This window comes from Pleurodeles waltl, chromosome 1_2 (genome assembly GCF_031143425.1).
Source record: "Pleurodeles waltl isolate 20211129_DDA chromosome 1_2, aPleWal1.hap1.20221129, whole genome shotgun sequence".
NCBI classification, from domain to species: Eukaryota; Metazoa; Chordata; class Amphibia; order Caudata; family Salamandridae; genus Pleurodeles; species Pleurodeles waltl.
In genome coordinates, this window is record NC_090437.1 from 759,888,783 (window position 1) to 759,910,557 (window position 21,775).

At 40.1% G+C, this 21,775-nt stretch overlaps 1 protein-coding gene across 3 annotated transcripts in view; it reads right to left on the minus strand.

Annotated features, from left to right (window-relative positions):
- The window catches only part of FSTL5 (follistatin like 5), a 2,922,734-nt gene that overhangs the window by 1,596,901 nt on the left and 1,304,058 nt on the right, over positions 1-21,775 (minus strand). For all 3 annotated transcript variants that reach the window (XR_011205485.1, XM_069243741.1, XM_069243729.1), the window contains exon 5: positions 19,782-19,978. Coding sequence is in view for 2 of the 3 variants with exons in the window: in XM_069243741.1 (XP_069099842.1) it covers positions 19,782-19,978 (197 nt within the window). In the remaining variant the exon portion in view is untranslated. The remainder of the gene's footprint in view (positions 1-19,781; positions 19,979-21,775) is intronic.

Genomic DNA, 21,775 nt, shown 5'->3' on the forward strand with positions numbered 1-21,775 from the left:
GGCATAAACAGTGTGGAAATAATATTTGTGAGATGATTTCTATGCTCCAGCTAAGTTGGTAACAGATGGAAAGTTTAGGTAATGAGATAAAAGAGGTTACAAAAAGTAAAACGTGCCCAAGCTAGATAAATGTCCATTTGCCCAGGGTGCAAGGTCGAAGATTGATGGGGTGCAGTTCATGGAGGGCTTCTGGTAGTAGCAGTTGAAAAGTCATGAAATCCCAGATTTGGGTGTGAGTATTAATAGGGGTATGCATTAAAAAATTGTGATAATAAATTGCGAATTATATATCATTTGAAGAAATTAGCTTTTTGATGCTTTTCATTGCTGATGCTTATTTATTTTGTTGAAGAAGATAAAGAGGTTATAGGACGCAAACGTATTCTAAGATCCTGTGTAGGTATACACATAGATAGAGATTGATTTATGGTATTCTTGTTTGCTAAAGAGGTGAAGTGCAGGTCGTGAGACATCATAGACTACAATTCAAATAGAGATAATAATAAATTGTCATGATTGTACTAATATTAATCAGTGTTGCTGGAACCTGACGCACAAAGTTGACACTGCATTGATTAGGTTATTTCCCGCTAGTGGAGATTTCATTGGTGCATGTGAAAACCTCTTATTCATTGAACAATGGAAAGGTGCAAAAACTTAAAAGTTCTGGTAGTTGAATTGTTTTATTGGTTTTCTTTGGAAGACACAGACAAAAAGTGTTATTTTATGTTGCATAGAATTGTAGAAATAAAGTTTTTTGTGTGTACAAAGAAACTGTAGACAGGGGTGAACTGCTGCAGGGAGTGAGTTGTTATGCCGTACTGTGCTGCGATGGTGCCACGCTGTGAGTGAAAGAAGGAATTTTCTAAATGTGATGTATACAGAACAAAAACATTGATATCTTATTATCCTGTTACTTGCTAATTGTTGAATTAATTCCAAATCATGACATTTTTCAAAGCTCTGAGAAATGTCATTAGAGGCGATGTAGCTACTGCGGTTTAAGAGGGTGAAGATGCCACTCCTCAGGCTATGCCTGATTATTATATCATGATTGAGGAAGGATTACTACATGCATGTGTATGGATTTGTGCAAAATTACCAAATAAAAAGGGGGGTCCATTGAACTTTCCTAGAAGGGGGTCATTTAATGTGAAAAATTTGGACAGAGTGAGAAACATCCTTTATGAAATGAAACCACCTCCCAGACCCACACAATTTGGTCCTTGGGAGAAAATGGCAGGAGAAACGGATAGAGATGAATACCACAGGCGAACTAAACAAGCTATGCAACTTTAGGCAGATACACTTTAGGTGGACAAAACTCATAATAGAAGAAACTAGGTTAAACCCTGCCATTGTAAAACAGAAAAACAAACAGTCAGATAAAAGGAAAAGCCAAAAAGGAAAAAGATTAAAAGAGATACAAAAATAAAGCCTGAATTAAAAAAGATAATCAAACCAGATTCAGTGGATGACATTTGGTAAGAACTGCTAGCTATAGAACCGCTTACCATATGTGGGACATTAAACAAGTACAGGAATAAATAATACTAATGTTAATGTAACATTAGCTACAGCTCCTGTTGACCAGAACGCATCTCAGATTATTGACCAATCTCAAACAGTACAATCCATTGTTGCACAACAGGTGCTGACATAAACAACAACAGCACAACTAATTATGACTGAGCCGATTGTGGCTCAGCATGCTATCATAAGCCTGTTGCTCAATATGTAATTCTGGAAAATGTGCATAGACAGGTAAGAGCTGCCCAAACAGGAATATCTGCAGGGATTACAGTTCCTGTAATAACAAAAACACCAGAAAATACTAGAAAGACTACAACACAAACAGTACCTGCTCAAATAGCTTGTGCTACAAATACAATGACACAAGAAGCTGCAGGGGGCACTCCAGTAAACAGATATGTCAAAACATCAAAGAATTCTCAGATTGTAGTTTGGACACCTCCACAAACTATTCAAGCATTAGGTGATGAAAGATACATGGCTTTCACCACACAAACAGTATAAGGTTAAATGAGGCTATTACAAGATGGGATTTTCCCCTGTGGTTTGAAGAGGCTACCACAAATTGTATGAAAGCTGAAGATGTAGAAAGGATGAGTACCAGTTCAAATATTAGTACAGGTTCAAAAAAGGAAGGACCATTGAATGTGCCAAGATAAAAAATTGAATTAGAAAAAATAATAAGGTGATGTCTAGTTCTTGATCATCTAAATTATTATCAAGAAAAATATTACATTTACTTTGTGCACAGAGATTACAGGGAGAACAGCAACAGTGCATGATAAATTGACGGAATTGATAAATAAATATGACGTTGATATTTTAAAAAGCATACCATTACAGAAAGGTTTTAGCGTAAATCTGGATGACAAGTCAATTGAGAACATGTGTTCTTCAAGACTGCAATTGCATGTTACTGAAATAGGGAAATGTATCTGCAGGTGGAGTAAATTTGATGAATTAGAAAACAAATGGGCAAGAAAACATGATATAAGCCTCAGCTGCTATGGAAATTTGAAGAAAAACTCCATCAGATCCCCCAGGTGATGAGGAAACTACAGCTTAACCTAGGTGTGGGGTAGGTGGATGTGACTTGGAGTGGAGGAGACCTTGCATCATTTAGGAACAGTTTTCCAGAATTGAGGAAGAGCCCTGCGCAATGGCACACTCAAGTTGATAGGTTTGCTATGCTTTTGAAATTGTTATGGACTGCTTTAAATGTGTTATTTGATAATGTTGTTCCAAGTGATTTATGGGAAGAATGCAAGATTGCTGTTCAGTGGCCAAACACAGAGCTGACAAGAGATCCTCGCACAAATGCACACTCACCTCTTCTAAAGACTAAGTACATTGAGGCAGTTACATTCTTGAAGGTTAGAGTTCCTTCTAAGGACTTGGATTATCTGAGATTGTATGGAATTTAGCAGGAAGTGGGGGATTCATGGATGAATATTATGAGAGATTGGTAAAAGCATTTAGCAGCATATAGGTCAAAAGAATCTTGAACCAACAGATGTGGGATTTGTTATTTCACAGTTTGTGCTTGGTCTGAAGCCTGATATTAGCCAGCATGTAGAGCAGAATGTGATTCGTTGGCATAGAAATCTTTAGATGAAATCCTGAAGTATGCAACATATTGCAGTGATGAGCAGGAAATGAGGTAGCTGAAACTTAAAGAGAAGTTTATGCTGGCCAAAAACAAAATTAGCACAGAGAGGCTTTCAGAATCATTTGGGGGAAAAGGTGTACAGTACAAGGTGTTGGTTTTCAAGTGGTACTCAAGGATTTGGATTTCAAGCAGGAATGCAAGTTCAAGGAGAAATGATTTTCACATTGGGTAGAGGTGGTGGAGCTATGGTTGATCCAAATAAAAATGTAGAGGTGGCAATGGTAAAAGAAATGACTCATTGACTCACTGTCATCTTTGTAACAGGGTGGGCCATTAGAAGCATTAGTGCAGGCTCAATCCAAATAGAATGCATAATAATCAATTGCGGGGAGGAAGCCAAATACAAATTCAAAATGTACCCACACAACACGTACAAGGACTAATTCAGAGTCAAGTTCAAATCGTCCCAGATTGACAGGCCCCTGTGGTTCAAGAGAATGTGAGTAACAAAAGATTCAATCAAAATCAATTGCCCCGAGTAAATTGAAATGTGGTACAAATGCAAAATCAAAATGCAGTTCAGCAATTTCCTATGTTTAATAATGATGGTTCAGATTCAGGCAAGTCACAATGATAGTGCCTGAGAGGGGAGATAGATAGCGTGCTTGGCACAGTATTAGAAGTAGACCGCAGAGGACCATTTGAGGAAGGTCAGGTTAATGGCCACCAAGTGTCATTTGAGGTTGACACAGGAGCTTTGCATTCCATTGTGAGAGCAGCGAAAGTCCCAGCCCTTTCCCTCTCGGGAAAGAAGATCCAAATGTTCCAAAATAGGTACATTCGAGGAAAACCATTGGTTTGCTGCTTGTGATTCTAACCCTGTCAACCTTTTGGGAAGAGATCTACTGTGTAAACTAAATTGTACTATTTGTTGTACAGCAAATATGGTTGAATTTCAAACCCATGTTGAAAATATTGAGTTCAAATTGGCATAAGGAGAAACAGGAGAGTGTTACCCAATTTTGAATGTGGAAGATTTACCTCCAGATTTAAAAGAGACAGTAAATATGGAAGACATCGGATTGATAAAAGGTGAGGAACTAGTCTGAATAAATGTTAAACCAAATGCAGTTTTTCCAAGAATATAGCCTTATCAAATGACTCCAAAGATAATAGCAGGAATAACACCAATATTTGAGGACATGATACAGAAGGGAATTTTGAAAGAAATAATCAGTAGTCTATGCAACTCACTGATTATGGGATTATGAAGCCTAATGGAAAGTACAGGACTTGAGGAAGGTCAATGAAATCCCATGTTGTTCTGTGGTACCAAATCCAGCCAACATTCTTTATCAAATTAAATTTACAGCTTCATGGTTTACAGTTATAGAACTTTATCAAGCTTTATTCTGATTTCATTAAACAAGGGTAGCCAGTTTTTATTCCTATTTGTGTTTAGAAAGAAAGTATTAGCATGGTGTCATGTCCCACAATGCTATATTGAGAGTCAATCAATTTTTAATCAGATGAATCTTGAACCCATGATCATGCCTTGCAACTCAGACCTTGTCCAGTACACTGATGACCTATCATTCGCATTGGGGACAAAAGAGTCATGCAAACAAGACACCATTGTCAGATAGATTAATATAATGTACAAGGTCATTCAAACCGGTGAAGACAATGGAACTGCTGACCAAAAGATGTGCAAAGAATTACAGCAAGTTGAAATCATACCGGACGTGCCACCTCGGAAGACGTCAATTATGAAGACCAATCAAAGACTTGTAAAATAATATGGGGTGAAGAGTTAGGTTACCTAATGTATTTTCTGATAGGTTAAAGATAGTGGGGTATAACAAATGTACAATAGAATTTTGGGGGAATGTACAATGAAAAAGGGATAAAAACCCATGTCACGGGGAGTCATTTAGGTGGGTTAGGGAATGCTATTGATTTTATCCAGAAACTCTGTCACTCTGTTTTGTGACTTGGTGGTTTACTTAAAACCATCCTCGCCCTTAGATTTGTCCATGTTACACTTTACCTTCTTATGAGGGAAGTGCCCTTATGCCCTGGAGCTGAGTTCTGACTGATGATGAATTGACTGATGTCCTGAAGACGAAGACTGAACCTGTGCGCTGACCTAAACCTTGGAGGGTAATTATGACAATGCATTTGTGATTTGTCTGTTTGCTTTTCCTTTCTAGGTACCAACTGCTTACTTTTGACAGCGACCATTGTTAGATGTTTTCCAAATTGGTGTTCTAAATTGTTTTGCATGAAGTCCAACATGCGAATGCTAATCAGTGGTTAGGACAGGTGTTCACCAAAACTGACACAAATAGACAAACGACCGAGACTATGCTTTGTTGAACTGATGCATTATTGACACTCTGTTGAATTTGATCTATGTTCACGCTGTGTTATGTTTTGATGTTTGTGATTCTTGCTTTAATGAAATCTTACCAAAGTTGCCATATCGTGACTATGCTATTATGTTTCTTGGTGTTGAGATTAACACATCTGGTTTTAGACTGTAATTAATAGGGAATAAAACTTATAAAAATCTACTAAACAAGGTGTGGTTATTCATGGCTGAAAGGTCATAGTAGCGTCTTTGAATTGATTAATGACTTTGACTAAAGTGAAATGCATTGTCGTGATAAATATTGATGACATTATTGATGTATTGATTGACATACTGATTAGCTATCTCGTCCTAAGGTGTCTCTCAACTGGGTCAAAAGATTAATTGGCCTAAAACGAGTCCTGAGGTGTAATAAATTATCATAAAGGGACGCGTTATCTGGGGATGGGAGTAGCACTTTCTAATTAACAATAATGATATGTAGATATTAAACAAGCAGAAATGTATGTGGGCCTGACAACTAAAGATGAAATGCATTCATTTTCATTGGTTCGGCACGGTCCAGCAGATAAAAGCATGAAGCAGAAATAACATGAGTCTTTAACTAAAGAATGCTCCATCAAACACATATTTTACATGATTTGTAATTTTTAACCTGGGCCAAAAATCCTTTATGAATAATTATAAGAATTTGTGTAGCAACATTAACAATGAATCACACTATGAAATGTATGATTTTTCAACCTTCACACTTCATAAGTTTATCTAATGAATAGAATTGTTAATAATATCACAAAATGTATTTTCCTTATGAATAAAATTAACAGAAAGCAGCCTATGAGAGAGGAGACTATGTTTCAAAATATAGATTGAACTAACCATGAAATTTATCTCTCCTATTTCTTGAGTGGCTGGGAACCGACATCCAGTAAATAGTTTAGTTTAGATATTAGAACAAATTGCACGACAAATGTTTCTTAGCTGTTCTGTTAGAGAGATTAGTCAACTGACCCTGTCCTGTTCTCATGAAGACATTGTTTTCGATTGGCTGAGCAAGTGGTAGAGATGAAGAAAGAAGATACAAGTTACAAAATTGTTTGATCATAAAATGTGTCTTCCTAGACCTGTGTGGGAAATGTTTTGAGATTTTGCCCTGTAAGGAGCTTTTTATCTGAAGCTTTTCAGGCATTAGAGGCTTATTCAGCAGTGATTCACTCCTCCATTCTGATACTCTGTTATTCTCAAAAGCTTTCCCATCTTTTAATTTAAAAACCCCTTATGCATTTTGTTAGAAATGGGGTCTTTGGTTGACAGTCAGGTTACCCCCTGTTCAAGCAAGGACCCTCACTCTAGTCAGGGTAAAAGAGAATCACCCTCAGCTAACCCCTGCTTTCCCCCTTGGTAGCTTGGCAGAGCAGTAGGCTTAACTTCAGAGTGCTAGGTGTAAAGTATTTGTACCAACAAACACAGTAACTTAATGAAAACACTACAAAATGACAGAACACCAGTTTAGAAAAATAGGAAATATTTATCTAAACAAAACAAGACCAAAACGATAAAAATCCGACATACACAAGTCAAGTTATGAATTTTTAAAGATTAAACTAAAAAATAGCGCTTAGAAACGAAAATGCTTCGATGAGATGTTAACACGGTGTCATGACGGAGTCGTTCCCAACAAGCCGACACCAGCAGCGCCGGACACGGAGTCGTGTAGGCCCCCAAGTACAGTACCTTTGGTGAAGAGTGAAAACAAGCCGATGCGCGAAGTCGGGAATCGCGGCGTCTGTTCGAAACATTGAATCCGTGCACTTCGAGTGGCATCGGTCACGACGTGGTGCGGCGACTTCCACGGAGTCGCGGACTTCAGCGGGGCTGCAGCGGCGTCGGGCCTGTGAAGAGCGTCGTGTTCCAGCGAAGGTCACGGCGTCGGGTGCAGGCGGCGTCACCGGATTCAGTAGCGGCGTCGGTCCGGAGTCGTCCAAAGTCGATTTCCTTGGATTTCCACCAGCTTTTCTTTCAAGGGCCCAGGGACTGGATAGGGCACCACTTGTCAGAGCAGGAGTCTCTCCAGAGACTCCAGGTGCTGGCAGAGAGAAGTCTTTGCTGTCCCTGAGACTTCAAACAACAGGAGGCAAGCTCTAAATCAAGCCCTTGGAGATTTCTTCACAAGATGGAAGGCACACAAAGTCCAGTCTTTGCCCTCTTACTCTGGCAGAAGCAGCACTGCAGGAAAGCTCCACAAAGCACAGTCACAGGCAGGGTAGCACTTCTTCCTCAGCTATCAGCTCTTCTCCAGGCAGAGGTTCCTCTTGGTTCCAGAAGTGTTTCTCCAGTCTGTAGATTTGGGTGCCCTTCTTATACCCATTTTAGTCTTTGAAGTCACCTTTCTTCAAAGGGGACTCACACCGACTTGTGAAATCCTGCCTTTCCCAGGCAAGGCATCAGACACACAGCAGGGGGTTGAAGCCGGCATTGTCAGAGGCAGGCACAGTCCTTTAAGATGAGAGTGACCACTCCACCCCTTCCTCCTAGCAGAGATGGCTAATCAGGAAATGCAGGTTACACCCCAGCCCCCTTTGTGTCACTGTCTAGTGCGAGGTGAAAAACAACCCAACTGTCAAACCGACCCAGACAGGGAATTCACAAACAAGGCAGAGTCACAGAATGGTTTAAACAAGAAAATGCTCACTTTCTAAAAGTGGCATTTTCAAACGCACAATCTTAAAATCAACTTTACTAAAAGATGTATTTTTTAATTGTGAGTTCAGGGACCCCAAACTCCACATGTCCATCTACTCTCTAGGGGAATCTACACTTTAATCATATTTAAAGGTAGCCCCCATATTATCCTATGAGAGAGACAGGCCTTGCAACAGTGAAAAACGAAATTGGCAGTATTTCACTGTCAGGACATATAAACCACATTACTATATGTCCTACCTTATCCATACACTGCACCCTGCCCTTGGGGCTACCTCGGGCCTACCTTAGGGGTGCCTTACATGTAAGAAAAGGGAAGGTTTAGGCCTGGCAAAGTGGGTACACTTGCCCAGTCGAATTTACAGTGTAAAAATACACTTACAGACACTGCAGCGGCAGGTCTGAGACATGATTACAGGGTTACTTGTGTGGGTGGCACAACCAGTGCTGCAGGCCCACTACTAACATTTGATTTACAGGCACTGGGCACCTCTAGTGCACTTTACTAGGGACGTAACAGTAAAACAAATATGCCAATCATGGAGAACCAATTACGTACACATTTTAAACAGGAGCACTTGCACTTTAGCACTGGTTAGCAGTGGTAAAGTGCCCAGAGTAACAAAAACAGTAAAATCAGAGTCCAGCACACATCAACAACCTGGGGAACAGAGGCAAAAAATTAAGGGAGACAACGCCAAGGAAGAAAAGTCTAACACATTTGCCTAGAAAAATTCTCCTTGAATTTAACCTTTGATTACACTAGGTAATTAAATTGTATGGAATGTGTTTCATGCATTGTTCTGTTTATTGTTCTGTTCAGTTTATATTTAATCTAGTAATCTTTAGTATTATGTGATTTGTCAATAAGGACGAGAAACTAAGAAATTGAAAATAATAATACTTCATCTTCTACTAAACTCTCAATTCATTTACAACTAATTCCTAATAAAAATGTCTTTACAATATTGAGATGTGTGCATGGTTTGGTTGCAACCTTTATTTGTCACTTGCTACACCTTAAAGGTCTGTCATTTGGGGTCCAATTACAGTGTAGAAAATATAATATTATTATTTATGATGTGATTTCCGCGCTCCAGCAATTGCACTGGCTACCTGTCTAGGTGAGGACGTCTTTTAAAGTTCTCTGTCTCTTTCTGAAAAACTTATGTTGCTATATGAATGACTGCCCTTCAACATTATGAACACCTATGCATGAAGAAGGACGGCCTGGATGTGAAATTGGACCTTTTCTGTACAAGCACCAAATTTATGTCTCTCCTTTCTAGACCAATACCCAAACGTTTGGCCTTCTGCAAATTGTTTAACGACGGGGTTCTTTAGAGGCTTGACCACATCTGTAGCAGTAATCCCTTCTCAGCATCGAGAGGGCGGCTGCCTTCAAAAACTGGCAATGGTTAGATGTGGCCCAAGTACTGTATGAAGCACTTTATAAAGATAATGTGATATAAATGTTCCAAGTAGTAGTGTTCACGCATGTTTCAGCGTTCACATGAGTAAGTCAACCGCATACAATGAGCACTTTCTTCATTGTCATAACTACGTGGACTTCATGCACTCAATACATGATTAAACATACATCGTGAAATCACTGGGGAAATATGAACCTTTTTTCTAATGACATGTTTTCCTCCGAAATAATTAGACTTAACATTCCTAGAACTCTTTCGTACACATACCTCAAGAACTCCGAACTGCTTTGTGTTCTAACACTTGCAAACGTCTTAATAGACAACTATTTGAGTATTTGAGTGTCTGTCAGTTGACGAATTATGTGTAACATCCGCATGGCTAAATGTTTGTGTGCCAAATACATTTCTATTTTATGGGCGACACCCACGTTTTCATTACATATCCTTAATAATTATCAGAAGATCACTTACGTCGCAATCCCAGTGGAAATGTGCAGTACATAATGTATTCTCACAGACGTCATCCATTGTTGTCACACAAGTACTTTCACAGACTAGACGTGAATGCTACTTACGTTTTACAAATCATGCCACATGCACGCATCCTGAAAAGCGCGTCAATGTCTTAGGAAAAGTAATAGCAGATGTAACATACCACACGCTTATCACTAAATGGAATCATTTGTAGGAAGTTTCTCCCCGTGGTGACTGCCCTGTGTTTCCTTCATCACGCACGCGTTTTTAAGAGAGAGTGGGTGTCGAGTCACAAAGTCAAATTGCTGCTGCCATTCTTGCATTTGTTCCGGCTGGCTAAAGTCTTTCCAGAATAAAACACTGCAAATTATTTTTTTGACCATGGGCCACAGTGTATTCCGCTGGTCTATTTGACCTCTCCGTCTGTACCACCAGATCTAAATGGAAATGCAGGCACTCATGAATGTTTATGTCACAGAGGCTGCTTTCAACGTCGCAAGTGTCAATAGACAAATGCGCCCCCAATTCTCTTAGCAGATGATGCGGCTGTACTGCAAAGGAAGTGTGAAGTTTTAGCCTAATTAACATGCACCTTTTCAGTCCCATATACCAACAAAAACCTGCCAATGATTTAAGGAAATATCTAATATACACATTTTGAGGACTGCTCAAGCAGGAAACGTGCATGCACCCTGAGGAGAAGACCGAGAGACAGATTGAGATTCAAGTTTCACATGATTCATCATGGTTACAGTTTTTCCTTTACAGTGTCAAGTCGGGGGATCTCGGCTAGAGATAATCAGTGACCTTTGTACAGACAGTCCAGTCCAGGCAGAGCTGTACCTCTAATGGGAAGATGCACAAGTGTTGTTAATACGTTGGGAGGTCAAGCACGAGTGCATTCTGACTTTGGCACTTTTCCAACATCTTTCTCTTTCGAGGTCATTGTGGGACATTCCAATAGTCAAGGAGGTGAATTTCCAGTGCTGCGCTTCGTCAAAGATCCAGTAATAATCACGCAGGACCACTTAACACTAACCTAACACTAACAGTTATTAGTGCTTTTAGGCCTATGTGTACAGCTGATTTCTACAACTTTGGAATCAGTTTGTGAAGTCCATGGAGGAGCAGTTTGGAAATAGCCAATCAGCACTACCAGGCTGTTCCTGTCACATTTTGAGATATGACATTTTATGAATATAGAAACACAGTAACTCAGTTACCCTAAAAGGAAATAGTTCCTGAGTCAGTTATTGGGATTTCTCCTGGTATCTCCATTTACGTTGAATCGAGGACTATTATATTTGAGTAAACAATGTCTCTAACACCACATCTCATTTGACTTAGGATGTGGTCCAGTCCAAGAATAGTTATAAAGCAGTGCAGCTAGAAAGGTTTTTAATTTGGAAAAAGTTCTCAGGATGTCCTCGCTGAGCTGCAAATCGAACGAGCTAAAACATTTAGTTGCATTTCTATAGGGGAAGAGATTATTTAATGAAACCAACATATGGGGAACAAAGTCTCACGTTCTGCCAATACACATCCACTTTGGTGCTTCCCAAGGCAGACTTAGACTGTACAAAAAATGTTTTCTCGAGCACGTGTGGCAAATCTCCGAGTTAGTGCATGGGCTGGAGACAGTACAGTACTGATACAGAGAGCCGCAGGCAAGGGGCTCAGGACCGGGAACCAGGGCTTTCAGTCTACAAATGTCCTGAACAATCCGTGTAATCCTGTGTGCAAAACCAAAAAGGGCTCCCTGGCACGTGTACTAACAGTGCTTCTTTTCCAAGGTCAGCAAAAACGTAATGGGGGATTACTTGAATTAATTTCAGCCACTGGTAAACGCCCTGGAGCATAACCCAGTCTATCATTTTTTTTTCCCACCATACTACCTTAGCCTTGTTTCTGCTCTCTTGGGAACAGTCCAGTCTGAGCTTCTAGACCAGGTCCCCTCCGAACATGAACACAAGCACCATTAGACTGGTTTCAGCCTATTTGGACCCTGGGTCAGTAGTGTGCAGCTTGAGTCCTATGGCACAGTGAGCTTAGGACCCACGTCTTCTACTTGGTATGAGCTTGGTAAAGTTCAAACAGTAATGCTGAAATTGTGCACTTGGGCTGATTTGGTTGCAGTATGTCGTATGTCAAGTTATATTTACAAAGACTTGACTGTCATCCATGATATTGGAGTCATACAACACAGGTGGCATCATTCTTAGAGAGTTACATGCATTCGAAGTACATTACTTCTAGTGAAGCCCCAGCAGGTTTCATTATTCGAGGTGACATTTAAGCATATACCATAATTGCAAGATCAATCACAGCCTGTGATAATGTCTGAATAGTGGACACACAGGTGGTCATTCTGACCCTGGCGGTCTTTGACCGCCAGGGCGGAGGACCGCGGGAGCACCGCCGACAGGCCGGCGGTGCTCCAATGGGGATTCCGACCGCGGCGGTAAAGCCGCGGTCGGACCGGCACCACTGGCGGGGTCCCGCCAGTGTACCGCGGCCCCATTGAATCCTCCGCGGCGGCGCAGCTTGCTGCACCGCCGCGGGGATTCCGACCCCCAATACCGCCATCCAGATCCCGGCGGTCGGACCGCCGAGATCCGGATGGCGGTAGGGGGGGTCGCGGGGCCCCTGGGGGCCCCTGCAGTGCCCATGCCACTGGCATGGGCACTGCAGGGGCCCCCGTAAGAGGGCCCCTAAATGTATTTCACTGTCTGCTGCGCAGACAGTGAAATACGCGACGGGTGCAACTGCACCCGTCGCACAGCTTCCACTCCGCCGGCTCGATTCCGAGCCGGCTTCATCGTGGAAGCCTCTTTCCCGCTGGGCTGGCTGGCGGTCTGAAGGCGACCGCCCGCCAGCCCAGCGGGAAAGTCAGAATTACCGCCGCGGTCTTTCGACCGTGGAACGGTAACCTGACGGCGGGACTTTGGCGGTCGGCCTCCGCCGCCCGCCAAGGTCAGAATGAGGGCCACAGTGTAGACAAGTGGCAAGAGCTGTCCAAGCACATCATTTCCCTGTTAAACAATTAGCAGTAATGTGCCATATTTTCCTACACAATACTAATATGTATGATGGATGTCATTTTTCTTGTCCACCAGCTAGAAGAAACAAAATTAAGTCAGATTTTAGCTGTCAACACAAATCAGAAGCTATTGCTTATGCTTGTAACGCACACTGGTTTTTGGCATCAGGCTGAATAAAAGGCCTCCATCCCAAATGAATAGTAAGTCATAATTAAATATATTCTCCTCCCTCCTCAATTCGATCAAGGTGGTACAAGTGACCTGCCCAAGAAGCATAAGCCGCAAAAAGACAAGAGTATGAAAGAGTTTATAGAAAGCTCATGATTCATGCCCATCTCATCCAGACCCTGACAGGAAATATGCAGTCTTAGGAACCTTTCAATCGCTACACCCATCTCCATAGAAATCCTATGAAAATGATGATCCATTTGGACTTTAGCTACTACCCAAACATATGTATAGCCTTGTGTCTTCTACGGAGCTGGAATGATTGCAAAGCAGCATTTTCCGATGTGTGCACATTTTCTCTCTCTCCCTGTCTTCTCACTCTCTTTCTTTTCTTCTCTCTTTCACACGCTCTCTATTTTTCAGGGAACCCACACTCTGATAATCACAACTAAGGAGTAGAATTAATAATTTTGGTCTGAGAACATACTGCCCCAACACAAGTACTGGTAGTTTTTGCCTCAACAATTCTCTTGATTAGGAATTTCTACGAGGACCTCCAGGAACACCACTATGCTATTGTTGGGCTGCAGTTTGAATGCACTGCAGTGACATGTAGCAGAGAAAAGTACCTCTGATTGTAGGAAAAGCCTGTTTATACATACGTGTAAGTCACCCCTAAAGTGCGGCCTGTAAGGTCACATGCCAGCGTACTAAAGTAACACATATTGTATATTTAAGTCAGTGAACTCTCACAGTGAAATAAAACCTAAGATCTATTTAATTGTGTAGGCCTAACAAGACTTCCTCTGAACAGGCCTACATGGGATTAACATATTTATTTCCCATTTCTGCTTGAGAAAATTCTAGACACAATCTTTGAAGTTATTTTCTCCTTATTTTTAAAGCCTGATTCAATCTTGAAATCAGACATTTGATAGTAGAGATGGGAGAGTAACTTTCTAAGAATGTACATTTGTTCGTCTGAGCTGAAACTGGCTTAAAACTATTTGTGCCACTCATCACACCTCAAGAGTTGGAACACACTTTGAGCTAGGATGGTTAGCAACTCGGGCTTAGAGGAAAATAGTCTGCCACTGTGCCCAGGAAGAGCAACTGACCAGAACGAACTTCCTTAGCAGTTATAGACTAAATCTGAAGGTAAAATCTTTGGCCGTGATGATTAGCATGGTATAGCTAACCTCTGCTGCATCTAAGTTGGTGTGAATTTGTGCTTAGGTCCCACTCCCACACAAATTGTTGTTTTTTAATGACACATTACCTTTTCTATGTGTATCTTGTCTTGACACTTCCAAAATCCATATCTCTAATTTCAATTTACCTAACTTGGTGTCTTTTTGCTAATTAAATGTGTCTCTGTTTCCCTAAATTGGTTTGGGGATGCTATTGTGTTTGTTACGTTAAAATTGTTGATGGTACTTGAACTTAAAACAAGTCTTGGGGGATTGCTTGCTGTTAGTGCTAAATCCACCAGGGGAAGACCAGGAATCTTCTCAGAACTGTGATTTGAGCCCACCAGAGTTGGCTATTGACTTTTTAGGGGTAGCCCTCTAGCAAATGAAGAACCCTATTCCTGTCAGTCTATCAACAATGCCTTTAGTTCTAATTTAATTTCAGTGTCCTTATGTCTCTGCAGTTAGTCAGAAACTTGAAGAAACAATTCCAGTGAAGCCTGAACAACACTGGGAGGGACATAAGTGGCAGATGCAAAATTGGAGTGAAGGTATTGATTACTAGAAGGAAGTAGAAACAGCCTGTGGCTCAAGTCAATATTCAGTGTGTCTACCTATAAAGATCTTACAATTTCGTGTCTGGTGTTACTGGCGGAAATGGTATTTAAAAGACAGTTTCTACATCATCAGGATCCACTGCTTCTCTTGCTCTTTGGGACAAGAGCACTTGAAACACTGTGTGTCCAGTCTAAGATACAGTCAGAAGGATACTGTTAGAAAGAAGAATCGTGCCATTAAAGCAGGACTTTGAAGCAGCCTTGAAGCAGATATGGCCACAGCTACAAACAGAAAAATATATTCTATGTTTTTAATTTAGAAAGTTGACTGACTTCTACTGCACATATAGTGCACTGGATTGTTTTACTTTGCACTGGCAGCCTGCCAGACATTCTGTTCCATCATACTGACTGAGTCGAAAGAAACACTGAAGAAAAGCTTGCGTTTGAAATACTATGATTTTCGGCAGCACAACTGTACTCTGACCCTGCTGGAGAGAATTTGAATTTGACAAAGAAGGGAAAGACCGTATACTGTTAGTTCATAGGCTTATTTTAGCTGACCCACCTGCAGACAAGTTCCAGCTGTCTCGAAGATGTAATGAAACCTCACACCAGTAACTTCGTATTGAAAATGGTTATTAAAACAACATTTGAAGTATATAGTAAACCTAGGGTAAAGAGACGAGTAGTGAAGTTTTATTTCTTTCATGTCATCGTAACAAACTATTTTAAATGTAGTATTCTGTCGAAGACTACCTAAGGGTCATTCCATAAAACATACACATTTATGGCTGTGATCACACCACTTTTGTGAGCTCTTCCTGTCAGATGCCACTTCAAAACACTGGCTACACAATGGCTACACAATGCCTAGGTTGGGAAAGGAGAAGTATATAAAGTCGGCAATAGACACATCTGTGTTTGAATAGATTCTATTAACACATATCCCTTTGAAAATAGGGAACTAGGAAACACAGCGGATAAAGGCTCCACAAGAGGCCATGACCATTGGCTTAATCGAGGAGTAGACATTTGAAGAAAGTCCAACTTGCCGAAATGGAGGTCACACATGTAGTTTTCAAGTAGGTGAGATCTCCACATAGATGAGAAAGGGAGTCTGAATTGTGGATCAGAGGTGCATGGATCTGTGGGAAAGTGTTGCGGCCACAAAGCACATTGCTACCTACATCAAAGAATTCCTGTCTGTTTGGCAAAGTAGTTGTAGAGAATGTATTGAACTTGTTTCCAGCATTTTTGCACAGGATTTGTGGCACAGATTGCTGAGCCACAGGACTAAAAGAGGTTATGTTCTAGAGAATTCTGCTTACTCCTGCCTGGTGATCAACCTTCCTGGGGCTGAATGATAGAGACCCTCCTGAGGCTAAGAAACGTTTACCCTTGTTGAAGAATTTCAATTGGCCAGCAGGTACTTAAAATATTTTTATGAGCCGTACAGTTGTAGGAATTAGCCCATAACTGTGAAAATCTGCTCCCGAAGATGGTATGACTTCACACTTTTAAAAACCACAAATTCTTAATGGGATAGCAAGAGAAACTGCCACACCTCCATAAAATAATGCTACTCTGGTGAATTCAATATAGTGGTTTTTCCACTTGCAAAGGTTTTTAGTAACAATTATGAGGATGCATCAGAATTGCTTAAACTACATGTCCGCCTTGTAATGTTGAATATTCGGGCTGGACTGTTCCTATTGGAGAGCAGGTTCAAGACTGATTTGCATATGGCTGGGTCCAAACTGGGGTGACATAGTAAGCAAAAGAACGATGGATTAAACTTTGTGACTGGATTTGAGTACTTGAAAAGTTTCAGCACTCCGTCCATCATTCTTTTGTGGTGCTGAAGGTTTCAGAATTCCAGAAGTTTTTGTCTGAAAGGCAGAATCTTAGAACAAAAACAGGCATCAACTTCTAGGATCAGCCCAGGTCAACTGCATGGGTGATACTTTGCCACTTGATCTTGTTCCTGTTTTTGCATGTTCTACGCAGGGACACTACATAGTCTTTCTAAATTACTTTTCTATGGGGTGTTCATTTTCTTTATAACGCTTGACTTATTCTTCCAATTTTGAAGATCTTTGTGACAATTTTCTAATGTGATTTTTATTTCTTAAATGTATTGACTTTCACTGAAACCTGATGTGAGCTCAATCACAGCTCAAAAACAAGACTGTGGCTTTTCTCTCATTAACCTGATCAATAAATCCTTAATTTTTGCATCTCCAAAGGTCGATCCGATAATCAGTCATGGAATCCCCCTAGAAGTGGTACTCGGTGTGAAGCACAAATATAATATGAAAGAGAAATCACACCGAAAAAACAATGTCAAGTCACTAGCAATTCTTATAAAATCAACAATAAATGATAGGGGAGACTAAATAAGGCTCTGTACAGCAACAGATGCACCTACTGCATTGAGAACTAAGATTTGATTGCAAATGCCTTTCAATATATAATATATGCAGTTAGGTGCAATAATCTAGTTAAGAGAATCTATGTTAAATGTTATTCCATTTCGAAGAATCATGGACTCATCAACAGATTTGGAATCCTTCAGGGTCTCTTTCATTTGCCAAAGGCTTAGGCTTTCCCTGCTATAGTCCATGCAAATTAAGAGTCAGATAGGGTTGACAATTTATAGTTTAAATGTTATGTTCCATCTGCTGTATGTCCTGGTTTCTTTTGTGGCTATATTTCAAACAGTTCCTAGCCTTTTTTAAGTTTCCAGGGGTATATGGATGTAAATTTGCATTAGGAAACTCAACAGTGTTGAACAGATGTAGACACTTGTATCTTGTAAAAGGCATCTAACACTGTCATGATTTCTATGTTGGAGACAGAGTGGCACCAACTGGGCACAAGATTACTATCATTATTGGTAGCGCATCAATAACTAAGAAACTTAAGTTATAAAACGATAAAACCAATGTTTTCAAATTCGGTGCCAAGGATGCCCATGCAATTAAATAAAGTATATTATTGCTCTCAATCGTGGTAAAAGTAGATAGTGGCCCCCCACACATTCAATTGGGCATGTAGCATACTCGTCCAGGGCCACACTCTCCCTACATCATTCTCCCACAAACAGTACTAGACTTTTGGAGAGGTGTTAGTTATCATAGTTCATTAGTGTCTTAAGAAGTGAATATTTTTTTTCAATAAAGTGTGCAGTAGTAACCTATTAAAACGAATTACACTGCCATTCTGACAAGACAGTGCAGGCCCCAAAAATTCTGGAAAAGTTAATACTTATACAAGTCAACAATTAATTTTAGTTCACTAAATCTAGGATTGAAAGAGAAAGACACAAAATGGACATTTCTTGAGACAGTACGAACTGGGATTTCTTAAAAATTGCAAAAAGTAAATTTTTCTTCATAGTTCTACAACCAAAAAATAGCAGGATTAACAGGACAATAAAATATTAATTTCCATAGAACAGCCATCACGGATGGTTCATACGGTGCTGACTAATGCTTAATTAGGAAAAACTCTGCATCTGTAAGAAAAGGATTTGATGTGGCAGCTGCAAACGAAATTTCAGTAATTTATTTCAATGAGCACCAGAGAATCTGAATCGGTATACTACATAATCGTGCACTGTAAAAAGCTAGTACAAGTGATTCGGTATGGTATATCGCTTTCCCCATGCAAGCATTCCTATAGTTTGAATCCGCAGTTTGGGATCTGGGAGTTGAGAGTATTAGAAGCATGCACATCGTCCTCATATGGCTAGCACTCCAAAGTTATCAGTTAAGAGCACTCAGGTGTTTTCAAAAGGCATCTGGTGCAGAAGATGCCAGATGAAGATGTAACATCCTTGAGTTGGAATAGGGCTGTCTGACAGCTCCTTCACTTGAAAGCATCAAAATCACTTTGATTATAGTCTTATGTGTTAAATTGCAAATAGAATGTGGTCACTCAGTATAGTCCATAATCGAGAGATATCTTACTTGTGTTGTGTTTTTACTTTGGCACTGTTTAGGTGTTGCATAAATGCTATTGGGTGGCCTATAAGTTAAGACAGGCTGCTTTCTGCCAAGCTACTCCTTCATTCTCAGAATATCGGAAACTCAAAATTCGGGTGGACCGAACTAAAAGTCAAAATACCGAGGACCAAAATATTGAGAAGGTAAGTGCAAATAAGTAAGTATAGATTTACTATTCCTATCAACGTACCTTTAAGATATGCATATATCATCAAGGTACATATATGTGGAGTCATACATACTAAAACTTTACTTACCTATAGAAACTTACCTTCCCAATATCTTTGGCCTCGATATCTTTGACATGATATTCTGTCCCACGATACTGGTGTTTCCGATATTCTGTTTAAATACTATCCCTCACACTGCAGAAACTGAAAGTTGATCTTCTTAGATAGACTTATTCGGGAATTATGGGAAATTTTCTAATATCCTTTAAAGGAATTCACAATTCTCTCTGTTGAAATTGTCTCACCATCACAAGTAATAATGAATTGTATAGAATAATAATTGCATTTTATTGGACCAACTATTAGAAATACATGAGTTAATTTGCTTTTATTTCCTCATCAGAAAGCATATCAAACGAGAAAAATAAATACATATCATAGCTGCTCCAACATAGGTTTTAACAGAAAGAGCACAGATCACTAACAGCCCACAATGACACAAGTGAAGATCAGTGGTACCTGAGATAGTTCATTGGTGTCTATCAGCCCGTTGTTGTCGGCGTCAGCATTTTTAAGAAACTCATCTACAACCAATCGTCTCCTGGCAAATGTATCTTCAGCACTCTTTTCACTTTCCAGCTTAATGGATTCTTCATTTAGCATGTCAATAACAGCATTCTTCATTTTTCTGTACTCTAACCTTTCACATTTATCCCCTGCAATAAAATACGAGTGAATTTAAAATATTAAAGTAGTAGATTGTTATCAGCATGGAACACAGCGAATATGTTTATGGTAGTATTAGGAAGGTTCTTGTAGTTGATAATTTCATTATTAACTACTGTGTGCCTTTTCGCTTTCATACACATTACAGTCACCCACACCACCAACTCCTAATGGTGTATTTAGGGGGAAGTTATGAGGACGTGCATGCACAGCATGATTTATGTTCCTGGCATGATTTATGTTCCTTTGCCTTATCAAAGATAGAGAGGTTACAGTTAGTAAATGAATAATGAAAGAAGTTACAATCGCACACTTTATGCATGTTTGCCAGTATTCAAAATTACAAACAAGGAATGAATTTGTACATGCATTTATGTCAATTCTCTACGCATAAATATATTTTCATAAATGTAAAGAAAACGTTTTGCAATGTATTCAGAACTTTACAACATGCACATGTCCACCTGTGATGTGGTTCGGACTATATTTAACCATATCCTACCTGTGCAAGATGCAGCTATGACTCTGCATAATTAAATTATATGTCTTTCAAATCTACCAATTTGCACAGCTCATAACTTGTCGAGCACTTACACAATGTAGGTTAGCATATATTTAATTGCTGAATTCGGGAGATACATTTTCTAGCTGAACATTTGTTAGTGTTTAGTATCCATTTATGTTAGTAGGTTACATTAGTTGCCCCTGGAGTTTACTGTATTGGCTGGCCTACCTTGACATTTCTTCATACCCTGCTACTACATTATGCAATATTAACTATCAATAACCTTAACACTGAACACTCTGTACAGAGTCAGTTGGAGAAGATTAAAAAAACTGTGACATCAACCTTTAAGGAGGTACGGGGTCCCTAAGAAAGATCACTATGGAGGACAGATCTCCATCGGCTGTATCTACAAAACCAAGCAAGAAAGGTAACAAAAGCTGCAGTCAGCATTAGCTGAACATGAACAGAAAAAGTGAAAGCTCAAGGTGAATACCCCAAAACGAACATGGAAAAAAGTAGAAGCTTAAGAGCAGAAAAGTAAAGATTCATTGATGGTCATGCTAGAGAAGCCCTGGAAGCAGCAAGTTATGGAAACTTGAAAGAGCTCTATGACAGATACAGCAAGCCAAAAAGACCTGTTGAAGGCAAAGATGGGAAGACAACGAAGACGCACGGAGTACTCTGAAGTACTGCTGGAACGATCCGTGCTGCATTTTCCACCAGGCATACAGCCAGCTGAGAAGGACATGCCAGTCAACAACAGCAGATCAACTAAGGAAAGAATAAGACAAGACATCAAGCATCCGAGAAATGGGAAGGCAGCAGGATCTGGTAAAGTTTCCTGTGGAAGCACTGAAGGCAAATATTGAAACTTAAGTAGACATGCTTTACTCCATGTTTGGAAGGATCTGGGAAAAGTAAAATGGGCCATCAGACTGGAAGGAGGGTATATGTCATCAAGATTCCCAAAAGGTGATCTGGGTAACTGTGTAAACTACAGAAGATAACTCATCTATGAGCCCCTGGCAAAGTGTTCAACAGAGACATCTTGAACTAAATAAGGAAACAATTTGATGCTCAGTTGTGAGTCCAGGCAGCTGTCTGCCACAAAGAGAAATCCTGCACAGACCGGATGTCAACACTGTGATCAAATGGAAGCCAACCTCTATGTCAATTTAGTTGCCTATAATGCATTCAACAGCGTGGACAGAGAGGACCCTTTGGAAAATCTTACTCCACTATGGTGTGCCAGATAAACTCATAATAATCATTAGCAATG